Below are 21,888 nucleotides of genomic sequence, written 5' to 3'. Positions count from 1 at the left end.
CACACAAGGCTGATTGACAGTTGCGAGTTACATAATGACAGGCTGTATTGTGCATGTCCTTCCCATAATTCAGTCTGTTATAATCAGATGTATGTATGTATAGAATATTTATGAACCCTTAAAGCTGGCTACGGTTACTTGAGGACACAGCTGTGCATCAAGGGCGCATGTGCTGGAGTTGGAGAAGCCACTGTGATTATTTCTGTAGCATATTGTGAGCTCTCCTGGGTGTGTCTGGGTTGGTGTTTAGACATCAGCTTGCATCCTTTTCACCTAGACCACCCCTCTTGTTCATGCCTAACTTCCTACCTAACAATTCTGATTATTCTCTTTTGTCGTCTGCAACCCTTGCCCCTTGTATTCGTAAGTTCCTATGTGGTAGGGAACAGGCTAGCAAAGTAATGCTCAAAATTCTTCAAGCCAGGCTTCAGCAGTGTGTGAACCGTGAACTTCCAGATGTTCAAGCTGGATTTAGAAAAGGCAGAGGAATCAGAGAGCAAATTGCCAACATCCGCTGAATCATCAAAAAAGCAAGAGTTCCAGAAAGACATCTACTTTTGCTTTATTGACTACATCAAAGCCTTTGACTGTGTGGATCACAGCAAACTGTGGAAAATTCTTCAAGAGATGGGAATATCAGACCACCTTACCTGCCTCCTGAGAAATCTATATGCAGGTTAAGAAGCAACAGTTAGAACCAGGCATGAACCAACAGACTGGTTCCAAATTGGGAAAGGAGTATGTCAAGGCTGTATATTGTCACCCTGCTTCTTATATGCAGAGTACATCATGTGAAATGCTGGGCTGGAGGAAGCACAAGCTAGAATCAAGATTGCCAGGAGAAATATCAATAACCTGAGATAGGCAGATGACACCACCCTTATGGCAGAAAGCAAAGAAGAACTAAAGAGCCTCTTGATGAAAGTGAAGGAGGAGAGTGAAAAAGCTAACTTAAAACTCCACATTCAGAAAACTAAGATTATGGCATCCAGTCCCATCACTTCATGGCAAATAGTTGGGGAAACAGTGACAGACTTTATTTTCTTGGGCTCCAAAATCACTGCAGATGGTGACTGCAGCCATAAAATTAAAAGACGCTTGCTCCTTGGACGAAAAGCTATGACCAACCTAGACAGCATATTAGAAAGCAGAGACGTTATTTTGTCGTCAAAGGTCCATCTATTCAAAGCTATGGTTTTTCCAGTAGTCATGTATGGATGTGAGAGTTGGACCATAAAGAAAGCTGAGCACCAAAGAATTGATGCTTTTGAACTGTGGTGTTGGAGAAGACTCTTGAGAGTCCCTTGGACTGCAAAGAGATCCAACCAGTCAATCTTTACGGAAATCAGTCCTGAATATTCATTGGAAGGACTGATGTTGAAGCTGAAACTCCAATACTTCGGCCACCTGATGCGAAGAACTGACTCATTGGAAAAGACCCTGATCCTGGGAAAGACTGAAGACAGAAAGAGAAGGGGATGACAGAGGATGAGATGGTTGGATGGCATCACCGAGTGGATGGACATGAGTTTGAGCAAGTTCCAGGAGTTGGTGATAGACAGGGAAGCCTGGCTTGCTGCAGTCCTCAGGGTCGCAGAGTCGGAAATGACTGAGCGACTAGACTGAACTGAACTGAACTGCATGGTAGGGTAAAGATGCTAGTTTCCCACCCCGTTTAAATCACCTTCAAGTTGAAAAGCAGGTGGGAAGTAGATAAATTGGACAGATGGAGCTCAAAAGATCAGCTGTGTTACTGCTGACACTGGATGGTGTGGCTTAGATCTCAACTATTGATGCAGTTGTGCTTTCTAATAGTTTTCCTCTATTAGGAAAACCTGCGGGAGGGAGAGTTTGCTGCCTCATACCAGTCACCTCCCCAAATTAGGGAAAGGGCAAGGTCCCAAACATGGACCTGCAGTCTGAGTGCCTGTGCTGCCCACGTGGAGGGAGAGCTGACTTACCCAGTCCTCACAGAAAGGTGTTGGGCTGGGCATGCTGCAATGGGTCGTTCCAAATGCACCAATCAGAGACGACTTCCTCCCACCTCGAGTGAGGGGAGGGGTGCCTGGGAGCCCCAAGGGCTGGTGGGGCAGGTGATTGACTTGACAGGCGCTTCTCCGCGTCAGCTTCCCAGAGGCCCCCATTTCTCCTTCTTACATCGTATCAGGTTAGTTAATTAGAAACAAAAACACTTTTTTTGGTTTCTTTGGCTGAGACCAGCAGCTGTAGGCTTGCTCAGCACTTAGGTAGCCCAGGGCTTCGTGCTCGTGGAGATGCCACCTTTTAGCCTCTTCAGCTGAGAGTAGCCGCTGCGGGCCTCTGGTCAGCCTGCAGGCCTCCTCTACATCCTCTCAGTGACTGCTCCCCACTGGCTGGTGGGCTGCCCAGGGTTTGCAGGGCTGGGCCACTCTGCGTCCTTCTTCCGCTGGGAATTCGGCATTCAGCACCCTTAGCGGCCCTCCTTGCACAGTTTTTAGTTGGCATTTTAGGTGTTTTCTAGTTGCTTCAAAGATGGCACTTCTGCTCTGTGTTTCTCTGGGGTTGGTGGGTTTCAAGAGAGATGGCATAACATTTAAATGACTAAATCTCTGTTGGGTCAGTGATATTAATTTCAGTGACATGGATAGTAACACTAGGCCTGGAGCTTGTCTCATTTGCCAGGTGGCTTTCAGGTTATTTGGGAGGTCAACAGACGCTAATACATTCATTTCTCATAACCGTGACACTGAAATACTCTTTTGTGCTAATTATTCCCTCTTTCTGCAGTTGTCCCTCACATTACTGATGCTGTCCAGGAGTGGGTTATGAATCAAGCCATGGTGCCCGTGGATGGTCATAAGGAAGAGCCCCAAATATGCGTTATTGAGGCAAGCATGGAACTTTATTTCTTTATAAGTTTGTATCCTTATGAGTTTAAAAAAAACTTTTTTTAAAAAAATGGAACTACTGAGATTTTTATTTGTTAATTTTTTTTGTCTGCACCCTGTGGACATGTGGGATCTTAGTTCCCCAACCGTGGGTCAGACCTGCGCCCTCTGCCATGGAAGCAGGAAGTCTTAACCCTTAATGGTTGGACTGCCAGGGAAGTCCCTTCCTTAGAGGTTTTTAAGCAGCTGATCTTCCTTCATTCAAGGAATGTGAATAGATGGTGTCATGGACACCCAGCTGGGAGGTGGGATTATAGCATGGAGCGATATAGGTGGTCTTTGCTCTTTTGGTCACAAGTCAGTGGGCAAGCTTGGCTTAAACTGGATGAGTACTCCTGGGATGGGCATGCACCAGTCTGTAAGTGGGGACCAAACAGTTGCAGAATGTGTTCTACTCAGTGCTATTTGCAAAATGCTTTGAAAGTAAAGACAGAGTTAGGGAAGTCCAACCGCAGAGGTAGTTTGGAGGTGAGAAGTGAGTATTAGCTGTTTAAAAAAAGAGCATAGTATTTTTACTTGCCACTTGTTCACTGCTTCCCTTCCTTTCAATGTGCAGAATGAGAATAACATCCATGTACTCCTTATCTAAATGTCAGTTGATCTAACTGCCAGGCAGGAGAGGAGAATAATGAACATTTTTTGTTTCTTAGAGGCAGACTGCCCAAGTTCAGATTTCTATCATGGCCCCCAAACAGTGTCTGGCTTAGTGGTTAAGAGTCTGGAGCCAGACTGCTTGGGTTCATAGCCCAGCTGGATCACTTATCAGCATGGCACTGACACACACACAAAACTCTGTGAGGTGGAAGTGAGAAGGAGTGCTGGAGGGCAGAGAGGGAGAGCACACTCTCATTGAACCCTGCGAGGGCCTATAGATACTGTTAGTAGCTGGCTGGAAAAAGAAGCAAAAGTATCTCAGGTTAGTAACCAGTAGAATTACCAGTTAAGATTGGGATCTGGGGATCGGGGTACCAGAAAGCTGTATCCTCATCGGTCACAGCAGGAAGTACACCTACATCCTTGAGCTGGGGTAAGTCGCTTCAGTCGTGTCCGACTATTTGCAACCCTATGGACTGTAGCCCGCCGGGCTCCTGTGTCCATAGGATTTCCCAGGCAAGGATACTGGAGTGGGTAGCCATGCCCTCCTGCGGGGGATCTTCCCAACCCAGGGATCGAATCTGCATCTTTTATTTCTTCTGCATTGGCAGGCAGGTTCTTTACCACTAGTCCCACCTGGGAAGTCCAAGAGGGTGCCTGAAATGGCTAAGTCAAGAAAGAGCCGAGCTGGATGAACTTTGGTTTAGAGCTATGGAGGTCACCAGAAGAAATCCCAACAGAGAAGTTAAAGAACTTGTTTTGGGAATCAAACTTGGGAGAGGGAAGAGTGGGGCAGGGAACTCTTGCTTTTTATTGTAAGTTCTGCTGTACAATTTGTTTCTTTAGCTATGTGCATGCATTGTTTTAATTTTTGAAAAAGCACAAATTAATGCCAACTGGAAGGTGCCATTTAACAATATCAGTATCTTAAAGATCAGTCCAAGACTGATTTTATTCAAGCCCGGCAGAGGGATGGACAAGCCCTCACTCCTTTGGTTTACACTGATTATTTGTTGCAGAGTACCACCTTGTCCAGTACGGTAGCCACTCACCACATGGGGCTGTTGAACACGTGAAGGGAGACCATTCAAACTGAGGTGTGCTGTGACTTTAAAATATAACTGGACTTCAAAGACTTAGTATTAAAAAAAAAAAGAATGTAAAGCACCAAATAATTTTTTAAAAATTGGCGATATTTTGAAATGATGATATTTTGGATATACTCTGCTATATAAAATGTGTTAAAATTAATTTCTCAAGTTTAATTTTGCTTTTTTAAATATGGCAACTAACAACTAAACTTATGTGCGTAACTCACATTATATTTCTGTTGGACTGTGCTGGTTTAGTGCTTTCACTGATTTTTGCTGTTGTTCAAGCAACAGGAAGGGGAAAGTCTCTTCCCAGAATTGGTCCTGGGGCTCAAAAGTAACAACCAAGCCTGAACATTTTTTATAACTTTTCTACTGATTTTTTTTCCTCACTTTTAGGTTTTGATAGGTGAACGAATAGCTCTTTCTTAATCCCAGGAAAAGTTTGAAATGGTCATGTATATGTTTTGCATTTTGTTCCTTGATTCTGCTCTTATAAAATACATATATATGTTTTAAATAATAATAACAAAAAAGAGAAGAGGAAATGTAGTTTTTAAAATGTAGTTGAGCTGCTGCTGAACTTCACCAAAAAATATAAGCCCTATTTGGCCATGGGAGAAGTCTTCCTAACACTTCCTTTTCATCTTCTTAGCTTTTCTAGCTATTGCTTTTTGAGAATCCTCTTTGAACAAAGCTTTTATACTGTGCCAAGTTGTCCTCAGCAAAACCCCTTCTCTAATCAACCTTGTTTATATTTGCCTATTGGACACAAATCAGGTATCCTTTTGGGTTCATTTTAAGTTGTGCTCAACAGTTGTGCTTGTGCACAATGTAAGATTTTAAAGAAGGACCACGAAAGCTGATTTTTAGTTTTAAACATGTAGAAGCTGTTGAAATGTCTCCAAAGCCTTTTTTTTTTTTGGCAGATGAGCCCTTTGCTTCTTAGACCAGTGGAACTGACAGACTTTATTCCTATCACTGCAGGTCATCCAAGCATGAGCCTGGAATAGTTTACACCTGACTTAAAGGAATAAAAGATTTCTTCCTTTCCCCTCAAAAGGACTCCTTTACTTTTTTTTTTATTTTAAAAGTTGTCTTAGGGGGATTCCCTGGTGGTCCAGTGGTTAAGACGCTGAGCATGGAGGGAGCATGGGTTTGAGCCCTGGTTGGGGAACTAAGATCCCACATGCTTGTGTCCAATAAATAAAATAAAACAAATTTTTAAAAAGTTGTCTTAATCTTCTTGTATATGTATATTTAATTTTATTAAAGTATAGTTGATTTCCAATGTTGTATTAATTTCTGCTGTACAGCAGATTCAGTTATACATGTATGTAAGGACTCCTTTAGTTTTATTTTTATGTTTTAATTAAAAATTTATGCAGCTTTACTGAGATATAACTGACATATAACACTGTATTCATTTTAGGTATACAACATAATGATTTGATATATGTATATATTGTGACTAGATGACCATAATAAATTTAGTCAACATCCATCATCTCACATAGTTAAACAAACTTTTTTTCTTGTGATGAGAATTTTTAAGATTTATTCTCAGCAACTTTCAGAGAAAGATTCCTTTCCTTAAAGGTGAAGTGGACATGGCACATCTCATAGATTTGCTTGCTGCTGCTTCAGTTTCGGCTTTGCATAGATCTTAAAATGTTGTTATGGGTGATATTTTCCCTGTTGTATGGGAAGAGAATTAACTTAGGACTACTCTAGTAATAATACTGAAAGTTTCTGATCACAGTGAAGATAATGGTGAACCAAAGGAGAGGTAATGGTACTTTCCAAATTGGCAGAGAGAATGCAGTACCAGTATAGGCCATGTGGGGGCAAAAGCAGATAATGTTTACAGTTTTTGCTTCCTTTTCTGGATTCCCTGCTTGTTCCCAGAATACTGCCCCCATCAAAAACCAGAAAATGTCTCTTTACGGTTTAAAGTGCAGACCTCTTTTTTTTTCCCTAATTTTTTTCCCCATTAGCTTCTGATACATTATAGTTAGGGAGCACTTACACCCCTCACCGACCCCGGCCCCCCCGCGACCAGTTTCCTGATTGCATGTTTTATTTCTTGGATTTTCATAATTAAGTTTGTCATTCACTTATAGAATGACCATATATTTCTGTCTGTTCCATAGCCAGGAGAGTTGAATTTTAACTTTGTTTTGTTATCTTAGCTAAAGTTAGTAAAGAATAATTTATTCTGTAACAATGAAATCCTTGTACATCTTAGTTTGATCCTGTTGTACTTATGGTAACAGGTACTAGAATGCTGTGACCTAGGGCTTATATTAAATTTCGAGACCTTCTGTCCTGTCCTATTAATCTAAATTCTCAGCGCTGCCTGCAGGGCTCTGGGCTAGTGCTGGAGATACGGCAGGCAAGTTCCTGCCCTCAAGGACCTTACAGTCTAGTGGGGTAGAGAGATAGGAGTGGTGGTTTAGTCGCTAAGCTGTGTCTGACTCTTTTGCGACCCCATGGACTGTAGCCTACCAGGCTCCTCTGTCCATGGGATTCTCTAGGCAAGAATACTGGAGTGGGTTGCCATTTCCTTCTTCAGGGGATCTTCCCGACCCAGGAATCAAACCTGGGTCTCCTGCATTGCAGGCAGATTCTTTAGCCACTGAGCTACGAGGGAAGCCCGAGAGATAGGAGATGAGAACTCAAATGAAATAATGGCACTCTGTGCTGTGTTACCAGGAAGGGCACAGACAGGGTGCTTTAGGTGTGTGGTCAAGGTTGCACTCTCTGAGGGGCATACAGCTCTCTGGGCTGAAGGATAAAAGGGAAGCAGGTGTATATGAAGAAGGTGAGTAGGAGGGCCTACGGGGCAGGAAGGAAGAGCATGGCCTGTCTGAGGACTTGAAAGGCCAGTGAGATTGAAGTGCAGAGGTGGAGGTGGGAGAGTAGGGGGATGGGAAAAGGGCAGGTGGGAGTGGGGACATGAGATGAGATTAGAGACATGTGCAAGGGCAAGATCATTCAGGTCCTTTTGTTAGCTGCCTAAAGGAGTTTAGATTTTATTTTTAGTGAAGCAGTGAGCTGCTGAAAGATATAAGCATGGAAGAGATGTATTCTGAATTTTAAAAGGTCACTCTGCTGCTATATGACAAACAGTTGGTAGGACAGGAGAGGGTGGAAGCTAGGAGGCCATTAAAATTGGGGGCAGCCAACTTTGTAAAGGGCTAGTATGTTTAGTTTTGCAGGTGAGAGAGTCTCTGTCACAACTACTCCACTTTGCCTTTGTAGTGCCCAGGCAGCCTTAGGCGATGTGTGAGTGGGTGGGGCTGTGTGCTGGTACAGCTTCTTGTGTAAAACCAGGCAGCAGGCCATCTCAGCCACTCTGGGCTTAGATGATTGCAGTAATCCCTGCAAAAGGTCATGTTGGCCTGGGTGTCTAGGGTGGTAGCAGTGGAGAGGTTTGCAAGCATATTTTGGAGGTACAGCTCACTGGATGGGGTTGGATAAGGAAAAGCAGGTGCATTGACAATGATTTCCAGACCTCTAGCTTGAACCAGTTACTGGGAAGAGATGCTGTTGCTGAAATGAGGGAGGAAGCACCGAGATAAGCAGGCCCAGGGCTGTGGGGATCAGTTCAGTGTGGGACATGGTAAGTTTGAATACTTGCTGACCCATCTGAGACATCAAGGACAAGTTGGCTTCAAAGCCCAGTGGAAAGAGATGTCAGGGCTACAAGTAGATTTTGGACCCAGTCAAGTACTCGAAGCCAGGGAAGGTGGTGAATTCTGGGCTTGGGTCCACCAACATCTCTTCTTTTTCAACATCCAGATCATTCCACTTAGTGCTCCAGTTTTATTCTTGCTTATTGTTCTTTGGCTCTGCCTTATTTTCCTCGCTCACTTCTGAGCTCCTCAGGAGCAAGCAGGTTGTCCTAAATTCTTCCTGGGGGCTTCTTTATAGTGTTGAGCCTGTAGTAGATACTCAAATGCTAAAGAAGTAATTTAAAAATCTATGTGATAATCTCTGAGTATTTAAATGTGGTGAGGATGAATGGGTTAAAGTGAATTTTATCTTCGTCTAAAGTAAAATGCTTAAGTAACTTTATTGGCAGTACAATGTAAATTAAGTTAACATTTATCAAAGGATTACACTGTCAGGAGTATTCTCAGGGCTTTTGGTACTATTTGTTTCAGAGAGCCAGCATGTTTTAATAGTAGTGATTTAATTCGGGTAGTACTACCATTACAGGGAGGCTGTTCTGCTACATAGAAGGGTATGTGTGGGTGTGTGTGTGTGGGTTCATGCAGAGATGGAGAGAGAATGCTGTTTCACACTGGGCAGAGCCAGATGGTTCTCTCCTTTCTCATATTGTCACTGGATTTGAAATCTCCCTTCCAGTGGGACCACTGGTAGAAGCTAACTGATCTTACTCCTGGTGGTGTGTATTCTGAGTCTTTTTATCTGCTTAGAAATTCCCTTCTCTTTTCTTAAAATGCTCCTTTTCTTTAAAAAAGTTTGTTTCAGTCTTGGTGAGATGAAGGGTTGATAGCCTTTTAGTGATCCCCCATTTTCAGGGGACTTTAGTTCTTATGCTTAGTGTATTAAGAATTGTTCTATTAGGCTATATACCATGGAATCTATATGATCTCTTGTGTCTTTTTTTCCCATTCCCAGCTGGGTGGCACCATTGGAGACATTGAAGGAATGCCGTTTGTGGAAGCGTTCAGACAATTCCAGTTTAAAGCAAAAAGAGAGAATTTCTGTAATATTCATGTTAGCCTTGTCCCACAGGTGAGTTTTCCAGAGAAGTATGTAGACAGCAACTCCTGTAGGTTTTCCTGTGATGCTCTGTTTATTCCACCTTTTAAATCAGGGAGCCATTCATTATCCAGAAGAGCCAGATGTCCAGCATACTGACAGTGACCCACTTCTTTTCAGCCCAGTGCTACCGGAGAACAAAAAACCAAACCCACACAAAACAGTGTCCGTGCACTGAGGGGATTAGGCCTGTCTCCTGATCTGGTGAGTTAAGGAGAGTGGGTAAGTTTTGTGCACTAGGACCCCCATTTCCTAACCTGTAGCATCATCTGAGTCCTAGCTCTCAAATGGTTTCAGTGACTGAACTTTTTGTATCTGGGACCTGGGGAAGGTTTATTCCGTCATCATCAACTATTGCTTCACACATTTCTAAACTGGCCATCTGTTCTTCTCCAGGCCCTCATTTGATTGGCCACACTGACATCTGGGCAAGTGCAGTGTCCTGGCATTTGTGTGGTCCCTGGGTCCTTTGGAGAGAGTTGAGACCTGGGAGATTTCCCTCTGAGCCTGCTAGGTCGGGTTAGCCCTTTTCTTGTTTATAGCAGTAATCCAATTATGGCCAGTAGCCTAGATTGGGGTGAGCAAGTAAGGGCTTGCAAGCCTGCTGCCTGTAAAGGAAGTTGTGCTGTGACACTCTGCCACTCATTGTCCACATTTGGTTATAGCTGCCTGTGCACCGTGGCAGAACCATTGAGGAGTCAGGGCAGCGACTGCATGGCTGCAGAAGCTAAAGCTTTTGCCATTTGGCCCTTTAGAGAAGCGTTTGCCTGGCTGGCTTTCTTCTTGTAGTCTTAGGAAGTAACATTTGTGAGCCTCATGTCTGTTCACCACATATGCTGTGACATTTCTTACCAGTGGATTTGTGGTGAGTTTGGTTACACTTGCTCGTATTAGTGCTCAGACCAATTTCTAGTAACACAGTGGGATGCCAAGGATGGAGAAGTCAAGTCTCCATAAAGTCAAGTCAAGGCTCGGTCAAGTCTCTCGGAGCAAGATTAACATAGCTTCCTCCTGAAAACCAATGGCGGTGTAAACAGCTCAATAATTCTCGCCTGCTAACCTGTGCATGACTGACTTTGACAGATTGTCTGCCGGAGTTCAACGCCCATCGAAATGGCTGTGAAGGAAAAGATTTCTATGTTTTGTCACGTGAACCCTGAACAGGTTAGTGCTGCTCTTTAGATTTGATTGCCTTGCAGGCGCTTCTGCTGATGCCAGCGTTTTACACCTCTTAAATTATCGTATTACTTTTCACAATATTTATAAAAGCTTTGGGGGACTCATATGCAACTATGGCTCCCTTGCCCTTAAGTGAACAGTCTTGACTACTGACTCCTTAAATAGATTGTGTATTTCACTCTTTAAATTTTAATTATAGGTACAAAACCAGGCAGATTTTTTTTTTTTAACTTGCAGTCCAGCCTCTGGAGAGAGAACCATTTGAAGCCTGCTTATCATCTCTTTATCTTGTCTTTTCAGGACACTTACGGCTTTTACTTCAATTTCTCCTTTGTACTTGTTACAGCTTAGCTCACCCCAAACCACACATTACAGTGACATTCACACTATCAGTTCTGATTACATCAATGGCCTCAGTTCAATTCATTGCTACAAAAACTACTGTGATGTAGGTTCAGGTCCTCTGTTCTGTAGGACTTTCCACCTGTGTATCTGAGAACTGGCTTTTCTTTTATCCACTTATCTCTGTCTCTTGTTTGTAATAAGCTCAAGCACAAGGGATTGGAGTTTAAAAGGTGATTTGATGGATGCTCAGGAAAAGGGTGAGGTTTGGCAAAAACCTTTTGTTTCCTTCAGATTATATTGAGGTTTTCTGAAGCCTAAAAACCACCTACTCACATCTCTTGAGTCTCAGGAGTCAGGCTGATGTATTCACTGGCAGATGCTTCAGGGTCAGTGCACAAGTCTGAATGCCTTTGAAAAATGTGATGGCAGATTTAAAGCACTCGTCTGTATCTGTATGTCATCAAGCCATTTTTTTTTTTTTTGTAAATAGTACTTGGTATGGATATCACACACATTTTACCTGGTTTCTGAAATAGGAGGAGGATACAGCTTTTAGAGTTGGGTTGCCAAGACCTCTGAAAACAGATGATACAGTCCAGACTTTCAACCATGTGGATTTTCTTTTCTTTTCTTTTCTTTTTTTTTTGCTGCACTGCATGGCTTGCAGGATTTTAGTTTCCTGACCAGGGATTGAACCTCAGCCACTGCAGTGAAAGCACCAAGTCCTAACCACTGGACCACCAGGGAATTCCTAAGTTTATTTTCTTTATAGATTCTGAAGAATGTTCTATCTTGTCAGTCCACAGGCTAGCTTATTAGTCATTTTTTTTAGCACATTGCTTAAAAATTTTTTTTAATTGAAGTACAGTTGATTTACAATGTTGTGTTAGCTTCAGGTGTACAGCAAAGTGAATCAGTTATATATATACATATATCCACTATTTTTTAGATTCTTTCTCTATATAGGTCATTACAAAGTATTGAATGGAGTTTCCTGTCTATACAGTAGGTTCTTATTATTATCTATTTTATATTTGGTTGTGTGTATATGTCAATCCCTGTTTTCCAATTTATCTCTCTCCCTTGCCCCCACCCTTGCCTTACCTTCTAGTAACCATAAGTTTGCTGTCTACATCTGTCAGCACATTGCCTTTTTTAACATGAGTTAATTCTCCCATTTCTTAGTTCCTCGTGAACTTGCATTTAGAGCTCTTCTCACTTGGATTGCCGAGGAGGGAATGGAAGGTCACAGGCATCTCTGTGATGTGCTCTGTTACCATGATATTTGAAAAAATGTCTCTGGCCTGGAGGATAGATGAGTAAATAGCTCCACACCCCATGCCTTCCACTTCTGGGAGTTGTGGCTGTCCACAGATTTAATTTTAATTAATAATTGGGATGGAGCCTCATATCAGTGACATCTTAGCACTTTGAATTGCATCAGGGAATGCACAGATGAGACACAGTTGTCTTAAAGATCAAGTTTTCGATGTCCAAACAGCTTAAGAACCCTTGGTTGGATAGCTATGGATTTGGAAAGACTGAACACAAAGAGTTTGCAGAACATTTCTTGGCCTTTATTTAGGATGTGGCAGACCCTTAAATGCCTTCCAGTAGCCCTTTATCTGTACTTGAGAGGATGGTGAAAGCTCATTAGGGTGTGAAAAACAACCGTACCACCTGGTGTTTAAAAGAGCCTTTCTCCCCTCATAGGTGTAATTAATTTGACTGTGTTCAATGTGTGCTTATAAATTTACCCAAATGAAGGGCAGACAAAAAAGCAACTATAGTAGCAGCTACAACAAAAAATGAGTGAACGAACAAACCACATACCCATACTTAGAGGACAAGGTGTATATATTCTAAGTCTACTGTCTAAACCAAGATTTAGGAGATGGTGCCTTGGGCCATGTGTCTTGGATACTGACATATAAAGCATCCATGTTCCAACACCAAATCTCTGACACCCCTGGGGTTCCTGCACTTCAACTCAGATGCTCAGTACCTGGAGTGAGCATCAGACTCTGTAGGCCTTTATAACACTGCCCTGCACTTCAGACACCAGCCACAGGTTTCCATTGTTCCAAGCCACCCCACTTCTGCCTGGCTGACTACAAAGTTGAAGCTTCTCGTAACCACCTCAGATTTGATAATTCTCTAGAATGACTCACAACTCAGAAAAGTGCTCTGCTTACTACTATTTTATTATAAAAGGTGTAAGTGAACAGCCAGATGAAGAGACACATAGGGCAAGGTCTAGAAGAGTCCCAGGCACAAGAGCTTTTGTTCCTGTGGAGTTAGAGGGCACCACCTTTCCATTACATTTGTATATTCACAGACAAGGATGCTCCCCTGAGGCCTGGTGTTCACCATTTTTATTGGGGTTTCATTTCATGGGCATGACTGAGTAAATCACTGGTCACCTGACTGAACTCGGTCTCTAGCTCCCATCCCTGGTGGTCAGGTGGCTGAAAGTTCCAGCCTTCTAATGACTAGCTTGCTTTTTCTTGTGACCCCTATAATCCTAAAGTCATCTCAGTGCCAGCCTTGTTAACCTAACAAACTTATTCCTGCAACTTAAGAAATTTCAAACGTTTAAAATATGTGTGTGTATGTGTGTGTGTATTCTTTGTTCCTAGTTCCTGGCACAGGAGATGTATATATATATATATTCTACCATAGCATCCATGGTTCCAGGTGTAGAATAACGACTTCAGTGTTTTGTAATTAGATGAAACTAACCTTGTGTTAATTCCGACTCCTGTTTAGGTTGCTCGGTTCTTGGTTTTCTTCTGTCAGTATAAATAAATTGCCATCTCTCTTGAGTTTTGGCTCATTCTTGTGTATGTTTTTGTGGCATATTTGAGTCATTCCATTAAATATGGTGTTTTATCATCATTAATCAGGTCATATGTATCCATGATGTTTCTTCCACCTACCGAGTGCCTGTGCTTTTGGAGGAACAAGGCATCGTTAAATATTTTAAAGAGAGATTGGATCTACCCATTGGGGATTCTGCAAGTAGTTTGCTTTCCAAGTGGAGAAATATGGCTGACAGGTACTGTGAAAGGAATTACTAATGTAATCTTTCTTAACTCTTGGCTTTGGGGGTAGGACTGAGGTCTACCTTAGAAGATGACTATGTAGCAGTCTGCTTTCTACCTGGGCATGTTTGGTTTGGGAAATATCTAAAGCTCTAGCAAATTGTCAGGGTGTTTTGCTGTACTCTGAAGATTTGCAGGGCCTTTGATTTTGCTCTACTTAAAGAAAAGTGAATTGAAAGAACTTGGATTCCAGAATTTTAAAAAGTTTTGGAAGCATTTTGATTTATTATTTAGTCTCTGAATATTTTAAACAGTTTAAAATGCTATAGGCTTTGTTTTGTTTTGCTTATTTTTAAGATTTGGCTAACATTCCTTAAAGGAAATCCTTCTGAATAGGAAGTTTTGGCTGCAGCATTGTTGTTCTCTCCTGCAGTTACGAACTATCAGTGTTGGTATTAAAAACCCCTGATATGTTTTAGCTTTAAGACAATCATATTAATTTCAGCAAGGTTTGTCTAATTTGATGTTGTAGACAGAGGAAATCCCCATCGCCTATTTTCTTATACTAAATGTTGATGAGCCATGACTCCATAGACTCCTGGCTGCTTCACTTCTCATGTAGCTGAGGTAGAGGCAGTTGGCGCAGTAGTTACAAATGTAGGCTCAGTGTTGCTGAGGAGTGGATCTTAAAAGTTCTTATCACAAGAAACACATTTATAACTTTGTGTGGTGATGGATGTTAACTAGAATTCTTGTGGTTACCATTTTGTAATATATTGAATTATCATGTGTGACTGGAACTAATTAATGTTATATATCACTTATATCTCAAGCTCTGGTGTCAGGCACCATAGATTCAGACCCTAGCTTCTCCTTTCACTAGCTGTGTGAGTTTAGGCAGATTACTTAATCTCTTTGGGCTTGTTCTCCCATCTGTATATAACTAGGGGATGCTAGTACCATGCTGTGGCAATTTTGAGAGAAAATACTGTGGGCCTTAACTTCACATCAGGCACTATTGGCTACTGATGTCTGTTACAATAATCAAAATATTTGGGGGGGGAGAGCTTCCCTGATAGCTCAGTTGGTAAACAATCCACCTGCAATACAGGAGACCCTGGTTCGATTCCTGGGTTGGGAAGATCTGCTGAAGAAAAGATGGACTACTCGTTCCAGTATTCTTGGGCTTCCTTTGTGGCTCAGCTGGTAAAGAATCAGCCTGCAGTGCAGGAGATGCCGGAGACTAGGGTTTGATTCCTGGGTCAGGAAGATCCCCTGGAGGAGGAAATGGCAACCCATTCCAGTATTCTGGCCTGGAGAATTCCATGGACTGTATAGTCCATGGGGTCGCAAAGAGTTGGACACGACTGAGTGACTTTCACTTTCCATTTCCCTGGTGGCTCAGTATTAAAGAATCTGCCTGCAGTGCAGGAGATGCAGGAGACTAGGGTTTGATCCCTGGGTCAGGAAGGTCCCCTGGAGGAGGAAATGACAACCCACTCCAGTATTCTTGCTGAGAAAAATCCCCTGGACGGAGGAGCCTGGCGGGCTACAGTCCATAGTGTCGAAAAGAGTCAGCCATGACTGAGTAACCGAGAGCATTGACTGGTTAGAAATGGGACAATTTGAGCTTCCAAACATAATAGTTTTTTTTTTTTTCAAACATAATAGTTTCGATTTATCGAAACCCATGAAATGTGTTTAAATGAGCAAATTCATAATAAAACAAGTGATTTGATGGTGACAAAATCATTGACCTTTGGTAGGTAACTAGTAGATTGAAAGTTCTTTTGCCCTTTCATTTTAAAATTTAAAAAGCGTCTTAGAGTTTGTGGGGTAAGTAGAACCAGGAATGAAGTGCATTTTCTGAACTTAGGTGCTCCAGTGACTGGTGATACAGTTAAGCCCCTGTCCTCCAGAATGCTTAAGGAATCAGTCACTTTGTGGGAATTTTCTAGGTACCTGGGGCTGATCCTTTTTAAGCATGAGAAACTTTAATATTTTAACTCTATATTGAAACTAGTTCTAAACTATACTCTATGCCTCTGTGCTTTTTAAAGCCAGAAATTTGTTCTCTCACAGTTGTGGAGTTTGGAAATAGGAAATCAAGGTGTGAGCAGGGTTGGTTCCTTTCGGGGCTATGAGGTAGAATTTGCCCCATGTGTTTCTCCTGGCCTCGGTGGGCTAGCTTCCTTGGTGTTCTTGGCTTATGGCCATGTCACTCCATTCTCTCTATTTCTTGCCACGTGTCCTTCTCCTTTGTGTCCTCTTCCTTTCTCTTTTATAAGGTTGCTTGTCTTTGCAGTCAGGGCCCATTCTAATCCAGAATGATCTCATCTGGAGATCCTTAACTTAATTGCGTCTGCAAAGTGTTCCCCCCTACCCAGATATGGACACATTCATAGGTTCTGGGGGACATATGTTTTTTTTTTTGAGCCACCATTGAGCTCAGGATTCAAGCAAGGGGAATATTGAACAATAGTCTCTCTGCGTCATGTTGGCTGTGATGTTGGTTCATTGGTCATAGAGGTGTGAAGTGTCCATTCTTTAGACCCCGTCCCCTCAGGACAGGCTCTAGAGAGATAGATACAAAAAGGCAAACAGAAGTCAAAGGGGCAGCCTTGATCATGGAGGTTCAGTGCTGATCAGAGGCCTCATACCCGGCTGATGGCTGAATGGAGAGCACGAGGGGAGGGAGGCGCTAGACTGCAGGTTCAAGAGCGCAGGAGGGCACAGGGGTGTAGGCTTAGCTTATCTCCCCGGACGCTGGGCTGCCCAGTGGCCTCCTCTGTCCCACCCGGCTGCTGCATGACTCCTCATTCCCTGGGAAAACAAGCCACAAGTGAGTGGAGAGAGGGTTGTGTGGAAGGAGGGACTGGCCATGCTGACTGCAGCCCTGCGTCCCTCTGGCAGTGGAGGTGTGAGAGTGGGCTGAAGCCTCAACCAGACTGCTATGCTCACCTGGGCCAAACTCTGGGACAGGATGCGCTCCCCCATCACGTCATCTTGGAATGTTGCCTTGGTACCAACTTGCTTTGTTACCTACGTCCTTTGTACAGCTGAGGTGAAGCGCAGGCAGGCAGTCTCCAGAGCAACATAAAATTAAGTGGCAAGTTAAAGGTTTAGCAGCGTTCTCTGATGTTCTTCAGTCGCCTGCCTAGAAAGTCACCTCTGCTGTCAGTTTTGACTTCTTACTCTTTGTGCGTTTTCCTCCTCCTACCCTGTTTCCATCATGCTTCTCTTTCACTCTTTGCAGATATAGATATAAAAGAGGAATGTTCCTCATCCCAGTAACATTTTTCTAAGGTGTTTGGGGGAAGAGTTTGCTTCAGAGCCTTAAAAGATCTTCAAGCCCTGAGTGACATTTCCACATACTTAGTACCAGACCACATGTTTTTCATGTACTTTGAACAGATCTCCTGACAGAAGCAACAGTAAAGATTGTATCTCTAATGGCAAATTGTGATTGAGCATCTTATGTAGAATGGAGTTTTCTCATAAAAATGATGTAAGTGGCTTATAGTATTTTAAATAGTTCTCTCAGCACCATTCTTCAGGAATGTCATAAATAACTTGGCTTTTGTGGGTCAGCTGGGAATGTAACAATTTTTAATGTAGACACTTTGAATGCATTTTCTCATATGATGTCACCTTACAAAGTTAATATTGTACTGTCTCCTATTGAGAGTACATTTTCTTATACAGTGTCACCTTATAAGTGAATTTAAGGACAGCTCATGTTGATGAGATGGGGAGACTTTTTAATTTCTTATTTGTAATGCTTTTAACTTTTTCTCCTTGGATTTATGTCTGTGCTTGCTCATATAAGCCAATGTTGGGCTTTCTCATGATTTTCAAATATCTTGGAGTACAGATTTTTATTCTTTGGGGGTAGGGTGGGAAATTTGAGTCAAGTACATCAAATTCAAGGCACGTCTGTTTCTCAGGTTTTAAAAAGTGCCTTGGGATAAGAACAGTGGCTGTCATTACGCTTGTGATGTGATGTTACATGCATATAACCTTTAAGCTTGTTTTCCTTCCCAGGTATGAAAGGTTACAGAAAACATGTTCCATTGCCCTGGTTGGCAAATACACCAAGCTCAGGGACTGCTATGCCTCCGTGTTCAAAGCCCTGGAACACTCAGCCTTGGCCATCAACCACAAGTTGAATCTGATGGTGAGCCCCTGCTGGTCTTCTGCATGTTTCAGCCATTTATTGTGAAATCTCATGTTGTACAGAGGCAGGTTGTGTTGAAGGACCCCCAAGTTCAGTGATTCATCAGGACTCAGAGGACTGAGCATACAGCTGTACTCATGAGTATAACTTATTTTAGTGATAGGATGCAGAGCCAGATCAGCAGAGGAGAAGGCTAGTCAGATGAAGTCTCGGGGAAACCACCTTTAAGCTTCCAAGGGTCCTCCTCCAGTGAAATCACAGAGGATGTGCTTGAATCCCCTAGGAACAAGCTGTAGCAACATTGGTGAAGTGCTGACTGCCAGGGAAGCTCATTAGAGGCTTGGCACCCAAGGTTTTTCCTGAGGGCTAGTCACATAGGTCCCCTCTACCTCCAGAGTGTCAAAATTCCAGACTCCCAGGAGGAAAGCGGGTGCTCTACATAAGTCATATAGTTTCTTCCAACACTGTAGGCACAGCGAGCCACTCTTATCACATCTTGTTAATAGTGAGCATGTGTGCATGCTCTCATCATTTCTAACTGCGAACTCATGGACTGCAGCCTGCCAGGCTCCTCTGTCCATGAGATATTCCAGGCAAAAATATTGGAGTGGGTTGCCATTTCCTCCTCTAGGGGATCTTACATCCCAGGTATCAAACCTATATCTCCCACATCTTCTGCATTGCAGGCAAATTCTTTACTGCTAACCCACCAGGGAAGCCTGATTATGGCGGGAACTCTCCCCAAATCCAAGTTTCCAGATTCCTGACAAGGGCCAACCTTGTAAGCAGGCCTTTCCAAGGATAGCAGTCAGGTCTGCCATGTCAACTTTTTTTCTGCATGCAGGTTTAAGGCACAGTTTCTGAAATTAGGCTTTGCACATTCAGAGACATATATACTCCATGCTCATTTAAGTATTTTGTGTTTACTTAATAGGAAAATGGGGCTTCCCTGGTGGCTCAGCGGTAAAGAATCTGCCTGTAATGCAGGAGCTTCAGGAGATGCAGGTTCAGTCCCTGGGTTGGGAAGATCCCCTGGAGGAGGGCATGGCCACCCACTCCAATATTCTTGCCTAGAGAATCCCCATGGACAGAGGAGCCTGGCGGGCTACAGTCCACGGGGTCGCAAAGAGTCAGATACAACAGAGCACATACACACACACGCACATGTGGGCTAGCAGAGGTGAAGTTATATGTATATAGCTTGAGTATACTCTTTGTCTTTGTTAGATACAGAAGTAGTATATGCTCAGCGTATAAAATTTAAGCAAAGCATAATGCAAAATCCAGAAAGCAGAAGATTCTTCCTCCCAGAAATCCTTCTCTTGCTGCACCTGTCGTTCCCAGTTTGATGCATATCTTTCCAGACTTTTCTCTCTCTATATAAATGTGTATATTTAATGATAGTCTCTCTAGGTATATCACAATTTAGGAAGGCCTTATTATCTTGATGTAAATGGTAAAACCTTTATATAATGAACCAAAAGATACACTTACTTGTTCAAGAAATTGAGTAATTTCCAGCTTAGGACCTATCTGATTTTCTCTCATCTCTTTGTAGCTTCTTTCTCTAAACACTTTTTGTTTTTGACTTTCAAAGGAATTGTTCCCTTCCTGTTCTTCCTATTCATTCAGCTCCCCCAGGCCCTCATAGAAAAAAGAAAGCAATAATAGAAAATCTGTTATAATACAAATTTTATAAAGTAAAATTTTGTATCTTAAGATATATTCAGATAGTAATTTGTATAACAGAAATACTAAATAACAGGTATATAGGGGCTGTTATGTACACAGGAATTGTCATAACTGTTTTTCTTGTAATAGAATTCATTGACGGTGGCCTCTCCTAAGTCTTGTTTGAATCATGGGCCTGCGCTGTGTTTATCTTGCCTGACTTTGGCAGCAGTTTCCCGCTGGTTTTCAGTCTTCCCTCCATTTCCTTCACTGAATGTTTCTAAACTCACTCTCTGTTCCTTCAGACCTTTCAGTCGCTTCAAGTGTTCTGTCGCTGCATGGAACTTCTCTGGGCGTCACCAGAGTGGTCGCCACTTCCGTCTTTTGTCTGCAGTTTCATACAAGCTGTTCTTTCACCACCACCCCTCTCTACCCCTCCACCCTGCATACCTTCCCACCTGTATTCCTTCCCACCTGCCTCCCAACTACACACACACAGACACACACACAGACACAGACACACACAGACACAGAGACACACACACACACACACACACACACACACACACACACGCTCAGCTTGCATCTGCTCCAGGGCTTAGCTTCTTGGACATCCCCTCCCCCAAAAGCTTCCATGAAGGTGTTCCTTCCCTGCTTCTCTCCAGCTCACCTCTAGCTCTGGTGTGGGTCCTGCTTTCTTCCGCAGTGTTCTCTTCTTTGCCCATGGTAACTCTTATCTTCCTGTGCTGTGGGTGCCTATTTAGCTGGTTTTGTAATCTTTCTAAAAGATTGTATAAGAGCCACAAGACTTCTATGCTAAGTGACCTGTACAGTGTTTGCATAAGTAGTTACTGAATAATTGTGTGTTAGATGGTTCTAGTATTTTCCAGTTTTTATTTTTCTGAAATTTTTTACATTTGTTGGATGTTTTTAGTATATAGATTCCATTGATCTGGAGCAGACTACTGAAATTGAAGACCCTGTGAAATTCCATGAAGCTTGGCAGAAGCTCTGCAAAGCTGAGTAAGTACCAAGGACTGTCCACACCAGTTAGGAGAATGCTACTGTGATTTTTCCATAATGATTCAACTTACCCCAGTTACTAATTTTTGTACACTTGAAAGATAGTTTGGAGTACTTGTGATTCTGGGTGCTTGTGCTACATTCACGTTGCATTTACTTTGAAACATGCCATGTTAGTATTAGTGGCGCATGCAATGGAGATGGTTTTATTCTGGATAAACACTCTCATTTGAAAACATGAGAGCTCAAGAGAAAACTGGAAGGTCATGTTACCCTTCATGGCACAAAACAATGCCACCCCCAAGAGTTATATTGATTACTTAAAAAAATAAAACCTTGAATCAAAAGATGTGGGAAAGAAAACAAAACCAAAAGAGGAGGGAAGATTGTCACTCTTGCATTGTAACTTTGTATATGTAAGGTCTGTCTCTGTATTTTTCCATAGCATCAACTCACTTTCTCCTCCCCAGAATAAAACCATCTCCACTGCACGTGCCACTAACACTAACATGGCATGTTTCAAAGTAAACTGGTGAAATGCTGCTGCTGCTGCTGCTAAGTCACTTCAGTTGTGTCCGACTCTGTGCAACGCCATAGACGGCAGCCCACCAGGCTCCCCCGTCCCTGGGATTCTCCAGGCAAGAACACTGGAGTGGGTTGCCATTTCCTTCTCCAATGCATGAAAGTGAAAAGTGAAAGTGAAGTTGCTCAGTCGTGTCCGACCCCATGGACTGCAGCCCACCAGGCTCCTCCGTAAACTGGTGAAATAGGCCTCACTAATTACTAACTAAGTTGTAGCACAGCAAAATTTCCTGGCTAGGAGCCGCTTTAGAGACTTGAAGCCACTGCAAGGCCTGAAGGAACAGAGAGTGATTTTAGAATCACTCTGGCTCAGTGAAGGAAAAGGAGGGAAGTTTTTACCATATTGACGGGAAAGTGAGTTGATGCTACAGAAAGATGCAGAGATAGGCTTTCCATATACAGTTATAGTACAAGAATGACAATCTTCCCTCCTCTCGTTTTTTTCTTTTCCACATCTTTTG

The 21,888-nt window shown here is 42.7% G+C and overlaps 1 protein-coding gene and 1 long non-coding RNA gene across 3 annotated transcripts in view; one reads left to right on the top strand and one right to left on the bottom strand.

The window, feature by feature from the left end:
• The window catches only part of CTPS2 (CTP synthase 2), a 109,627-nt gene that overhangs the window by 13,594 nt on the left and 74,145 nt on the right, over positions 1-21,888 (top strand). For both annotated transcript variants that reach the window (XM_018043919.1, XM_018043920.1), the window contains exons 4-10: positions 2,767-2,867; positions 9,263-9,379; positions 9,527-9,610; positions 10,490-10,570; positions 13,837-13,988; positions 18,019-18,151; positions 20,757-20,845. In XM_018043919.1, coding sequence (XP_017899408.1) covers positions 2,767-2,867; positions 9,263-9,379; positions 9,527-9,610; positions 10,490-10,570; positions 13,837-13,988; positions 18,019-18,151; positions 20,757-20,845 — 757 coding nt within the window. The remainder of the gene's footprint in view (positions 1-2,766; positions 2,868-9,262; positions 9,380-9,526; positions 9,611-10,489; positions 10,571-13,836; positions 13,989-18,018; positions 18,152-20,756; positions 20,846-21,888) is intronic.
• On the bottom strand, positions 16,543-20,541 carry LOC102176113. The gene is made up of 3 exons (XR_311267.3): positions 20,493-20,541; positions 16,936-17,058; positions 16,543-16,797 (listed from the first exon to the last, which is right to left on the bottom strand). It is a non-coding gene; the product is annotated as an uncharacterized LOC102176113 (long non-coding RNA).

Source organism: Capra hircus (assembly GCF_001704415.2).
Source record: "Capra hircus breed San Clemente chromosome X unlocalized genomic scaffold, ASM170441v1, whole genome shotgun sequence".
Lineage (NCBI taxonomy): Eukaryota > Metazoa > Chordata > Mammalia > Artiodactyla > Bovidae > Capra > Capra hircus.
The sequence above is the reverse complement of the archived record's forward strand: the minus strand, read 5'-3'. Positions and strand labels throughout refer to the sequence as shown.